Source organism: Rhinopithecus bieti, unplaced genomic scaffold (genome assembly GCF_001698545.2).
Source record: "Rhinopithecus bieti isolate Rb0 unplaced genomic scaffold, ASM169854v2 scaffold_4541, whole genome shotgun sequence".
NCBI lineage: Eukaryota > Metazoa > Chordata > Mammalia > Primates > Cercopithecidae > Rhinopithecus > Rhinopithecus bieti.
In genome coordinates this window covers 403629-416877 of record NW_016804414.1, presented here as the reverse complement: position 1 = coordinate 416877, position 13249 = coordinate 403629, and the positions used below count along the sequence as shown (strand labels likewise).

Below are 13249 nucleotides of genomic sequence, written 5' to 3'. Positions count from 1 at the left end.
TTTTTTTTTTTCTTGAGACGTAGTCTCACTCTGTCTGTCTCAGACGGGCTCGCCCAGGCTGGAATGCAGTGGCGCGATACTGGCTCACTGCAACCTTCACCTCCCATGTTCCAGCAATTCTCCTGCCTCAGCCTCCTGAGTAGCTGGGATTACAGGAGCCCATCACCACGCCCTGCTAATTTTTGTATTTTTAGTAGAGATACGGTTTCACCATGTTGGCCAGGCCAGTGTCAGACTCCTGACCTCGTGATTCACCCGCCTAGGCCTCCCAAAGTGCTGGAATTATAGGTGCGATCCACCACGTTTGGCCCTAAGTTTTTACTTCACTGATTATGACACAAAGTTCTTAAAGTACTTCTGGTATTAATTTTAAAAGGAATGATAAGGCTCTTGTTATTTTTGACATATCAAAATATTTGGTAGCAGTTATCTGCTATTTCATTAAGAAATCAGAAGTCTAATTTTATTGCATTCTGTTTCAGGGTTCCCTTACTTTGTGACTTTGAACCTCTACACCAGCATGTACTTGCTCTACATAATTTGGTAAAAGCAGCACAAAGTTTGGATGAAATGTCACAGACCATTACAGATCTACTGAGTGAACAAAAGGCAAATTCAGTTCTTTCAAACAGTTTTCTTCATTAGTGTAAAATGTTTGTGTTGGTGCAGCTCTTTACGCCTTTCTTTCTGTTTTCCAGGCATCTGTGAGTCAGACATCCCCACAGTCTGCTTCTTCACCAAGGATGGAAAGTACAGCAGGAATTACAACTACTACCTCACCGAGAACTCCTCCACCACTGACTGTTCAGGATCCCTTATGTCCTGCAGTTTGTCCCTTAGAAGAATTATCTCCAGATAGCATTGATGCACATACATTTGATTTTGAAACTATTCCTCATCCAAACATAGAACAGACTATTCACCAAGTTTCTTTAGACTTGGATTCATTAGCAGAAAGTCCTGAATCAGATTTTATGTCTGCTGTGAATGAGTTTGTAATAGAAGAAAATCTGTCATCTCCTAATCCTATAAGTGATCCACAAAGCCCAGAAATGATGGTGGAATCACTTTATTCATCAGTTATCAATGCAATAGACAGTAGACGTATGCAGGATACAAATGTATGTGGTAAGGAGGATTTTGGAGATCATGCTTCTCTGAATGTCCAGTTAGAAAGATGTAGAGTTGTTGCCCAAGACTCTCACTTCAGTATACAAACCATTAAGGAAGACCTTTGCCACTTTAGAACATTTGTACAAAAAGAACAGTGTGACTTCTCAAATTCATTAAAATGTACAGCAGTAGAAATAAGAAACATTATTGAAAAGTAAAATGTTCTCTAGAAATAACACTAAAAGAAAACATCAAAAAGAACTACAGTCTTTAAAAAATGAATATGAAGGTAAACTTGACGCACTAATAAAGGAAACTGAAGAGAATGAAAACAAAATTAAAAAATTGAAGGGAGAGTTAGTATGCCTTGAGGAGGTTTTACAAAATAAAGATAATGAATTTGCTTTGGTTAAACATGAAAAAGAAGTTGTAATCTGCCTGCAGAATGAAAAGGATCAGAAGTTGTTAGAAATGGAAAATATAATGCACTCTCAAAATTGTGAAATTAAAGAACTGAAGCAGTCACGAGAAATAGTGTTAGAAGACTTAAAAAAGCTCCATGTTGAAAATGATGAGAAGTTACAGTTATTGAGGGCAGAACTTCAGTCTTTGGAGCAAAGTCATCTAAAGGAATTAGAGGACACACTTCAGGTTAGGCACATACAAGAGTTTGAGAAGGTTATGACAGACCACAGAGTTTCTTTGGAGGAATTAAAAAAGGAAAACCAACAAATAATTAATCAAATACAAGAATCTCATGCTGCAGTTATCCAGGAAAAAGAACAACAGTTACAGGAATTAAAACTCAAAGTTTCTGATTTGTCAGACATGAGATGCAAGTTAGAGGTTGAACTTGCATTGAAGGAAGCAGAAACTGATGAAATAAAAATTTTGCTGGAAGAAAGCAGAGCCCAGCAGAAGGAGACCTTGAAATCTCTTCTTGAACAGGAGACAGAAGATTTGAGAACAGAAATCAGTAAACTCAACCAAAAAATTCAGGATAATAATGAAAATTATCAGGTGGGCTTAGCAGAGCTAAGAACTTTAATGACAATTGAAAAAGATCAGTGTATTTCTGAGTTAATTAGTAGACATGAAGAAGAATCTAATATACTTAAAGCTGAATTAAACAAAGTAACATCTTTGCATCACCAAGCATTTGAAATAGAAAACACCCTGAAAGAACAAATAATTGAACTGCAGAGTAAATTGAACTCAGAATTGAGTGCTCTTGAAAAACAGAAAGATGAACAAATCACCCAACAAGAAGAGAAATATGAAGCTATTATCCAGAACCTTGAGAAAGACAGACAAAAATTGGTCATCAGCCAGGAACAAGACAGAGAACAGTTAATTCAGAAGCTTAATTGTGAAAAAGATGAAGCTATTCAGACTGCCCTAAAAGAATTTATATTGGAGAGAGAAGTTGTTGAGAAACAGTTATTAGAAAAGTAAAACATCTTGAGAATCAAATAGCAAAAGGTAAGAATTCAGTTTAGTCTGTAATTATAAAATTAAAATATCAGTGATTCGTGTGTTTTTGTAAGTGTGTGTAATCATAGTACCTTGATTTACTCATTTACCTTGGGTAAATGTAGCAACTAGGGTATTTTCATGAAGTAAAAACTTTTACCCTTTGTCAGTGTTTCTTGCAAACAGAAATAACAGACTAAATCCATGAATGGCTTTTAAAAAATGAATCAGCAGTTTGGATTTTCAGAGAAATGTTTTGTTGAAAGTTTGAAATGTTTTAAAGAGCTCTTTGTTTTTCCTTCTAAGTTTCTCTCTTTATTCGCAGTTTTTTTCTAAACTCTTCAGTAGAAAATTACTTATATTTATTCTCTTTAAGTTTAGTATATAAAAGACTGTAAAATTGTCTTCTGCATATTGTTTACTAAAGGCTAAATCATAGATAGGAACATGTAGAGTGTTCCTTATTGTTATTAATACAATTTCAGTTGTTTCCTCTGTGTTTGAAAGATGTTTTTAAATTGCAGGTTTGATACTTTGGTTGTGGATTGGTGTTGTTTTATATTTTATTATTGTTACTGTCTGATGTTACTGCCTTTTGATCACAGAAGATGGTTTTAGTACTTTTATTTTAATCTTTGAAGGGGTTTTGTGACCCAATAAACAGTTTCTAGAACATAATTAATACGTCAATTCATTCTATCATTAATTCTCCAAGTGAATACATATATATTTCAACCTGTGTCTTGCCTTATCCCTTTTAAACAGTCTCCACCTGAAAAATTTCATTAAAATCCATTGTTTGTCTCCATGTCTTCTGGACAGGACACATACTTATGTTGGATGAGAACATAATAGAAACCTCCCTCCCCTGTATCATGTGAAGTGAGAGTTTTAGGAATTTTACTTGGCCTTTTCTACCATAATAGTCCTTGTTCCACGTGTAAGGGAAGCAACATGGGGATTCTGCCAGTCTGTAAGGATGAGTATCCCAAATCCAAAATGCTCCAAGATCTGAAACTTTTTGAGCCCTGACATGATACTTAAAGGAAATGCTCATTGGAGCCTTTTGGATTTTGGATTTTCACATTTGGTATACTCAACTGGTAAATATAACACAGGTATTCTAGCATCTGAAATTCAGAACACTTTACTCCCAAGCATTTCCATTAAGGGTTATTCAACTTGTTCCTCTCTCGATGAGGGAAGCATTGGGCCCAAACTCTATCACATGAGCACCAATAATCTCCTCCTGGTGGACCACAGTCACTACAGTCCTCTCAGAGCCGGTGTTCAGTATTCCCCCAGAAGTCTGGAAAATGGCTGTAGATCTCTTCGGCATTGTAGTTGATAACTAACTCAGATCTTGGAATTGGGTGAAGGTTAGAATTCTCTTGATAAGCTAAGCCTCTGCATACTAGATTTAGAGTTTTCTATTTTGTTTTGTTTTTACAGTTTTAATAGGTCTTTAACCGGTTCATTATATTAGGGCCTACGGACAACCACGACCGCAGATTTCTCTGGGTCAAAACCTTCTAATTACTGCTCTGGCTCTGTTGCTTGTGGTAGAGCCGCATTATCTTTCTGGTGGTGAAATCCACTAATTGACCTCTGCCACTCCAGAAGCCTGTCATTCCCATAAATTCATTGAATTTCAGTGTTCTCATCTCCCTCTGCTCTCCGTTTTCTACAGACCACCACTACAGAGCCTTTTAAGCATGTATTTTGCAAAGCCTTGGTAAAGAATGTATTCTCTGGGCCCTCTGAGGGTGTAAGTAATAAATCCCTTCCAGTATACCTGCCTTTGGATGCCTTCTTGTAGATCAGGAGTCAGCAAACTTGTTTTTGTTTATGTTTTGGTTTTGTTTTGTTTTTGAGACAGAGTTGCGCTCTTGTTGCTCAGGCTGGAGTGCAGTGGCATGATCTCTGCTCACTGCAACCTCCACCTCCCAAATTCAAGCAGTTCTCCTGCCTCAGCCTCCCGAGTAGCTGGGATTATAGGCATGTACCACCACGCCTGGCTAATTTTGTATTTTTTATAGAGACAGGGTTTCTTCATATTCGTCAGGCTGGTCTCAAACTCCTGACATTAGGTGATCCACCTGCCTCACCTCCCAAAGTGCTGGGATTACAGATGTGAGCCACCATCCCTGGACAGCAAACTTGTTTTTTAAAGGTCCAGATAGTAAAAATTTTAGCATTTGCAGGTCACACACAGACTTACTAATATAATCTGTATGTGTGTGTTTACCATCTTTTAAATATGTGAAAAACAAGAACAGTGGCTCTCTAACTTCTGTCACAGTATCTTTATGCTCTCAAAAAATTGACACCAAACTGATTTTGTTTATAGGGATTATGTCAGTATTTCTGTACTAAAGATTAATACCAAGAAATTGAAACTTTGCCATTTTCAAATAACCTTATTACATGTTGGCATATGTAAGACTTTTTTTTTTTTTTTTTGAGACAGAGTCTCACTCTGTTGCCCAGGCTGGAGTGCAGTGGCGCAGTCTCAGCTCACAGCAACCTCATGGGTTCAAGTGATTCTCCTGCCTCAGCCTCCCGAGTAGCTGGGACTATAGGTGCGTGACACCACACCCAGCTAATTTTATGTATTTTAGTAGAGACGAGGTTTCACCATATTAGCCAGGATGGTCTTGTCTCCTGACCTTGTGATCCGCCCACCTCGGCCTCCCAAAATGCTGGGATTACAGGCGTGAGCCACCGTGCCTGGCCATACATAAGACTTTTTAATAAAAACTTGTCTGAAATGAAAACTAGTTAGAAGAGTACCGTTGCTCTATATATTTGCAAATCTCTTGAGTTTTGATTGAAGTATATGGAAAAAAAATCCAACCTTATGCTGAATGTAATTGGAAAAAGAAAGGAATATTTAAATAGCCTTTTCAGATGATTGTCGATATTCTTTGTTACTAAATCAAAATTCAGCAAGTGGTAATTTCTGAACATTAGTTTTTATTGTGGAATATGAAGCTATCAGTGGATTTTCTCATAATCTTAACATTTACTGGTACATCTCTTATACTTGAATCTTTTACTCATGCATGATTTTATGGCATCATGAGTTGGTCATTTGGAAAACACTAGTTCACTGAGTTAATACAGATCTTCCAACTGTTAACATATTTTAGAACTAGTAATTTTTACTATATCAAGAATAGTCTAAGAAAAAACAACCTCCCCTTTTTCCTGCCCACTTTGAGTGCCTTGTGGTGAAAGATAAAATGACAACACATAAAGTTTGGTGCTAATGTCTTTAATGTGTGTTCCGGTGCCAGCGGTTTTATCATCGGTGCCAATATTAACAAGTTGAAAAACGACATCACTTTAGTGTTACTGTGAAAACAGTTGTGACTTCACTCGTTCTCTGAATGTGTTTGGTTAACCCCAGGCTTCTGTGGATCACTCTTTGGGAATCATGAGCCTGAAGAAATGATTGGCAAACTTTCTGTAGAGGCCTGGATAGTAAATATTTTAGGTTTTGTGGGCCAAATGGTCTCTATCCAGACTACCCAGCTGTACCATTTTAGCAAGACAGAAGTAAGACAATATAAATGAACAGTTTGGCTGTGTTCCAACAAGACTTTAATTATAAAAAACAGCGGATTGGATTTACCTGCCCTTGGTCTAGAGTATCTCATTTTGCCATCTAATTTTCATTTAATGTTGGTTATTCTTAAGTCTACTTTCCGGGCAGTCAACTTAGCAAAGTCTGTCCCTCCTCTTGTAACTCTCATTAGATCCATTCCCATACTTATTTTCCGTTTTTCTGCCAAAATGTATTAAAGATTCTGTAATTGCTTTGCAATTCCTCCTTTGTTAGACTTTTAAATCTCCAGAGATCTGGCAGTTTTGAATGTAGCAACGGGTCTGGAAGTAATGGTGGGAGATGTTGTTGAAAAGGATCATCTCATTGAGAAGAGGACTACCTCGAGTGAAGGTGCACTGATTTCCTCAGAGAAGGTAGAAAAGGCTGTTGCTTCCAGGAAGGGAGGTTTGGTGGGATTTGGAGGCACAGCTGGGACATGTCCCAGAGCCTTGCCCTCCTTAGTCGTCACTGGTTTTCAAACAACTACAAGTGTCTGCTGTTCTGCCATGTACTGCCCTGGTCTTCCAGTGTTCTATTTTGCACTGGCAGTGAGGTCATTACTGCTTTCAGATCAGATAATTAATCTCAGATTTCCATGTTTTATGGGATTTTTTTTTTCCTCTAGAGTCGTTTTTTGTATCGGGATTGAGCTTATAAAACAACCACTTTTAAATATTTCAGGATTAAAGGGATTAGTATCAGACTTACAGTTTACACGAATGTTGGGAGAACTGGGAGACTGGATAGTAATCTGGTGAAGGCCAGGAGATCTATAATAGAAAGTCATCTGAACCACCAAAGTTGGTGGCTTAGGAAACTGCTACAGTTCTTCGAAGACTTTCATCAGTTGTCTACCAAGATCCCCAAACAGGTGGTTTACTTGGAAATCTCTTATGAATCTCACATTGCCCACATGTTTGGCTACAACCACCTCCAGAGTCTCTAACTTCAGCATCCCAGGTCAGATGTGGGTATCTTCCACTGGCAAACTCAAACATAGAACCTACTGAGGAAGGAATTCTGGATAATATCCCTGGCTTCTCTGTCATGCAGAGGAAACCTTTGAAGAAGAATGATGCTTATGTGAGGACACAGTCCGGCACATTTCCCTTTCACCACTAGGTTTCTACATATGCCAGAAGCAACATTGAGAGGCCAGCTGCCAATGAGAAACATTTGTAAGATATGAATACGCAAATTAGCTATGTCTGTAATGTCAAGAGCTCCCACAGTAAATCAATAAGAAAAAGGCGCACAATCTGTTAGAAAAATGGACAGAGATATGACAAGATCAAAGAAGAAATACAAATGGCCAAAATGTAAATACTGTTCGGTCTACTTGTGATTCAGGAAATGCAAGATCAGAATATCTTCTATTTAATTTGGAGTTATTAATAGTTTTGAAAATGTAGGAGAAAGCTTTCTCCTGTACCTTTGTACAAAGAAATGAGAGCAGAGCGTGTGTGTATTTTGTGGGTCGGGAGATCTCCCTACTACATGATTGATGGCCCTGCTCCCAGGAGGTAGTGATATGGATCTGAGTGAGTATGAGTGGGAGCATTTTGATTTTGTAATTCTAATTTCAAAAGAAGAGATTTTTATTTTGTTTATTATTTTTTTGAGACGGAGTCTCGCTCTTGTCGCCCAGGTTGGAGTGCAGTGTCGCAATCTCGGCTCACTGCCACCTCTGCCTCCGGGGTTCAAGCGATAGAAGATTTTTTTTTTTTTGAAAAAACCACTGTGAACTGTTTACTAGGCCGCATTATAATTTAGTCAGTGTTAAGAGTTCAAGCATCAAGACAATCAAGTTTATGTTCAATGTAAATTTTATAATTGATAGAAATATTTGGATATAATACAGTCCTTTGCTAGAACTGACATTTTAATGGTGGGAAAAACTGTCAACCTTTAGAGATGCTTTTTTTCAAGTTTCCGTGATATTAAAGTTCCCAGCTGATAACAAATGTATCTGCTTCCTTGAGTTTCAATGTCCAGGCCTATTTAAAGTATTCAGATATGCAAAGACAGGATTATGCAAGTTTCTTTTAGGTGGACAACCTTTATTGATGAATTTCTTAGGTTTCTGTGGTAGTGTTGTTAGATTAAATACAGTCATTCCCTCTTCTCTAGTTTCATTTTATGTGATTTCGGCCTTCATGGTTTCAGTTACCCCATGGTTCGAAAGTATTAAATGAAATAAACAATTCCTGAGTTTTAAATTGGATACCGTTTTGAGAAGCATGATTTGTCAAGTGTATCCACACTGGACAGTCTCCACACATTAGTTATTTGTTAGCCATCTGGGTTATCAGTATCGCAGTCCTTGTGTTCAAGTAACCTTTATTTAATGGCTCCAAAGCACAAGAGTAATGATGCTGACAATTTGGGTATGCCAAAAAGAAGCCTTGAAGTGCTTCGTTTAAGTGAAAAGATGAAAGTTCTTGATTTAGTAAGAAAAAAAAAGTAAATGCTGAGACTGCAAAGATCTACAGTAAGACCCAGTCTATCTGTGAAACTATGCAGAAGGAGACAATTCATTCTCTTTTTGCCATCACACCTCAAACTGCAAATGTTAGGACCACAGTGCATATATTGGAAAAAAATACAGGGTTTGCTACTATCTGCGGTTTCGGGCATCCACTGGGGGTCTTGGAACATTCCCTGTGGGTGAAGGGGGACTACTATATTTTCCTAACTAAACTGTGATACCCTGTAACCTTTTCTTCATGACCTCCCTCCCTTCTACACAGCTTCTTGCTCCCCAAAGAAAGGCAGTGATGCTAGTTAAAACACAAAACCTATTTTAGCTGTTAGCCTTTCATTGCTAGGGTTAATTCCTCTGATAGCAGGGCTATTTCAGATCCTAGGGTAATGTGCAATAGAAGTTGTGTGGCAGATAGTCACTTGGAACATTTTCTAATGGGAGCGTCAAACAATACGGCATAGTATGTACTTTGGCCGGATTAATACAGCCATAAGAAACCTATCTTCAGTACAGGATAATGGTTATTTTTTCATGTCATAACCTGTCCATTTTTTGCTTTTACTTTATGAGTCAGTAAATGAGATACCCTATGCTAATCACCTAGTGTTCTCATTCTGGTTTTGGGGATGATACGGTGTTTACAGAGTGTCAGTGATATCTATATCTGTTTGCGTACCTGGAACTGTGTCCTCTTGTCCCTGTATTATCCCAGCACAGCACTGACCCTGAAATGGAGTACCCCAGGCAATCCAAAGATGCAGGACACCTAGAAATTATAAGTACTGGCTGTGCATGACCTCCCCTCCCTCACTTGCACAATGTGAACCACACTTTTTGTAATACAATTCTAGGATATTTTGTCATGTTGAAAGCTCTTCTTCAGGCTTCTTTACTGTGCCCCATTTCTTACTAATACCCTTTCTCACAATAGTCTTTTCAAAACCTAGATTCACACCTTATCATTCTCTAGACCAAACCTTTCAATGACTTTATATGGTACTCGCAATGAAATTCATAACCTTTACTGTTCACTATCTGTCCTTCACTTCTCCATCCTCAGTGCTCTCTTGATTTCCTCCTTAAAACCTGGCCTTGTTTTTTACTCCTAAAAGTTTGAGCTTACCTTAGAATTGTGGATATTTCTTCAAGGAAGACACTGGCCAAACAGGATTATTTGTAAACCCTGCCTATACCTATTTTTATCCCAAGCACTTCATTGTTAGTAGTCTGAGTCCCTTTTTGTTCCTTAGTAAGACTTTGATTTAAGTAGTATGTCAGTTTTCCAGCCGTGGAATAGTTTAAACTTGCACATCCCCCTCTTCAGCCCCAAAGGAGAAACTTTAAAAGTAAAGCCTTCGTCTTAATTAATTATATTATGGAATATATATCCTGTCCTTTAATTAATTATATTATGAAATAGGGGATTCCTATTCCAGCCTTTCTGGGAACTAAATAAGGAGTCTTAGACTTTGATAGAGAGATTATGTTTCAAACTGTATATTCTGTGTTTGGCTGTTTAAAGCTATCTCTTTGGAGGAAAGGTTATCTGAGCAGCAAGTTTAAGTTATTAGATTTTTATCAGTAAATTTGGAAGCATGAATAAAAAGAGTCCAATAATTTTTTTGTATGATTGTTGGTATAAATAGTGTATTTCTATCATATAATTAGATTAGGAAATTACATAAGATACATGTAGAGTGAACATTTTAAATACATGCCCATATTAATTGCAGAACACACCCTGATTTCAAAACATTAGCATATCATTTAAAACAAATAGAGGGACATTTAAGCCTAAAATTGACTTGTTAAAGTAGTTTTAATAACAGCAATTTCTTGAGGCTTAGCAGCATATTTTAATACCAATGGGATTTTTCATCTTCTTGAAGAAACCTTTTTTTAATGCTAAGGATTATTAAGTTGAAAGTAGATAAGATTAATACTTAGAAGTTATAATTAGAAGTTATTGAGTTATTAATTATAAGTTAAAATAATGACTAACCAGTGTTTGTTCATTTCTTCTTACATTGTCCTATTCTCATCTCTAGCACTTTGTCAGCAACCCCTGAGAGGTTAGCAAGTCTTCAGGAAATGAGTGTGAGTTCAGGAATATGTAGATTTGTTTGTGTAAACGCTTTTCAGTTTTAGCTTTGTGTTGCCTACTTGCTACCAAAATGAATCAAAGCCTGTTTTATGGAAATGAAAGCATTTCAACATATGCAATCTTTAGGTGTTTCTTTTTTCCTAAGTCATTGTGTAAATTTCATGTATAGGAATAGCAAAACTGACATTTGAAGTTGAGTTTACCTATCTCCTATGTGTATAGTCCCTTACCAGAAAATACTTTTTCCTTATGTTGCCCAGGCAGGATTTGAACGTCTGTGCTCAAGCAGTTCTCCTACCTCAGCATGCACCACTGTGCTCGGCTCTTGATTTTTTTTTTTTTTTTTTTTTTAGGAGATGGGGTTTCACTTTGCTGCCCAGGCTGATCTCAAACTCTTGGGCTCAAGTGGATCCTTCCACCTGGGCCTCCCAAAGTGCTAGGATTGCAGATGTGAGCCACAGAGCTTGACCAAAGAATAAAAGAATAGCTACTCCATGGGCAGAGCAGCCTCTTGATTTTTATGTATGTTGATACAAGCAGATTATCTTGAATGTATCTGATATACTGATAAAAATCAGTAAACCTTGTTAGTGTCACCATCTAATCTGTATTAAACTTTTACGTATTTCCCTTTTTAGATTCAAAGAGAGGGTTCACACAGATATCTTTCATGCTACATTATTAGGCTTAAGGAAGATAAATTTCATAAATATGATATTTGGTACATTTGTGTGTCTGTAGTTTTTTTTTTTTTTAATTTAATGCTATATTTAATTTGTAAGTCCTGCCATTGACTCTACCAGAGAAGATTCTTCAAGCTTAGTTGCTGAACTTCAAGAAAAGCTTCAGGAAGAAAAAGCTAAGTTTCTAGAACAACTTGAAGAGCAAGAAAAAAGAAAGAATGAAGAAATGCAAAATGTTCGAACATCTTTGATTGCAGAACAACAGGTCTGTATCTCTTTTCCCATTTCATTTATTTGAGAACTAAAGAAAGTAGACATAAATTAACAAATACAATTTCTTTATGTAGCTGAGGGTTTCTTATATCTTAGATGTGATTTTCCTTACATTGATCCTGTTAATAAATTTCCTCATGACAAAAGCGTGTATTTTTAAGAATGTTTTATTTTTTAGTTTTTTTGCTCATCTGAAAATAATATTTTCATGTTAATGTCACATGACAATACCAGGTGCTTCAAAATGAGATAGTCTTCGAATTAGAAGCGAGGGAATGTGAATTTTGTTCCTGGTTTCTTCACTACCTATGTGATCTTGGATAGATCATTTAACCTCTTTAGAACTAAGATTAGTTTTCTATGAAAGGATTTTTTTAATTTAAAAAATGATTTTTATTTTTTCTCTAAGCTTCAAATTCTCCAAACTTTGTTATCCCAAATTACATTCAGATCAGCATAAATATCCTACACTTCCTGTAATTCTTATCCTTCTGATAGGCTGGTAGTAGATTAAGATGGAATATTGTTGAATTTTGTTAATGTACTTGTTGTTGTTTATAGTAAGAGGTAGTGCTTGTGAAGTATGTTGGGGCTAGATCAAAAACCAGATGCCTTGTTAGAGAGCTTGTACTTTACTTAAAGTACTGGACAGCAACTAAATACAATGGCATAATTAGATTTATACTTAATGAAGATCACCCACTGGAACATGGAGAAAGATTGGAGAACTGCAAAGCAGTCAGCTGGAAGAGCAATTTGGTAGCTACTGGTAGGATTCAGGCCAGAGAAAATACTGCAGTTTGCGGGATACATTTTAAGGGATACATTTCTGAAACTGCATATTATGGTTGTTGTACACATGTAATATTATGTGGTATTTTTCCTTTTCCTAAAATGTTGTAATTAGTGTCTTTGTAGAATTTGAAAAAATGTAAATCAGAGAATGGAAAGAAAATATAGTTCAAACCTCATAACAATTTTAGATTTTTAAGGCCTAGGGAAAGAAAGAAGAGCCTGGGAAAAGGGAACGAGAAAGCGCAACCAGAAAAAAAAGTGTGTGGCTTAAGGGAAACCAAGGAAAGTTAAGTGTTCAGGGAGGAGGCATAGCCAAGTTTTAAGTAAGAATTAGCAATAAAGAGGTCATTAGTAACCTCTCTCTTTAAGAATCTGGATTTATAGATTCTTCTCTATGATTCATTCTGCATATTCATCTCTGTTGCGTTGTCTCTCTGTGTGTTCTTTTATAAACACGTGTACAATTTCTAAAATTAAGAGTGATTTAACTGAAACCAAAAGTATAGTATTGACAGCTGTCTAACTTAGTTTTCATGTTTTAATGCCTCTTTAAATATTTATAAAATAAGAGCGGGATAAATGACTTCTAAGGTACCTTCCAATTTTCCATGATGTGTATGTTAAGTTGTATTTATTTAAGGTGATTTGTACCTAACTCTGTATAGGTGATTTCTGAGTTGGAACTAATTAGTTCTTAACTAGCCCCCCCCCCC

The 13249-nt window shown here is 36.7% G+C and overlaps 1 protein-coding gene across 1 annotated transcript in view; it reads left to right on the top strand.

Annotated features, from left to right (window-relative positions):
* RB1CC1 (RB1 inducible coiled-coil 1) overlaps positions 1–13249 on the top strand; it is a 92451-nt gene that overhangs the window by 56341 nt on the left and 22861 nt on the right. Inside the window, 6 exon segments of the mRNA XM_017867942.1 lie at positions 483–609; positions 699–1326; positions 1329–1355; positions 1358–2563; positions 2566–2611; positions 11568–11733. Of these exon segments, the coding sequence (XP_017723431.1) occupies positions 483–609; positions 699–1326; positions 1329–1355; positions 1358–2563; positions 2566–2611; positions 11568–11733 (2200 nt within the window).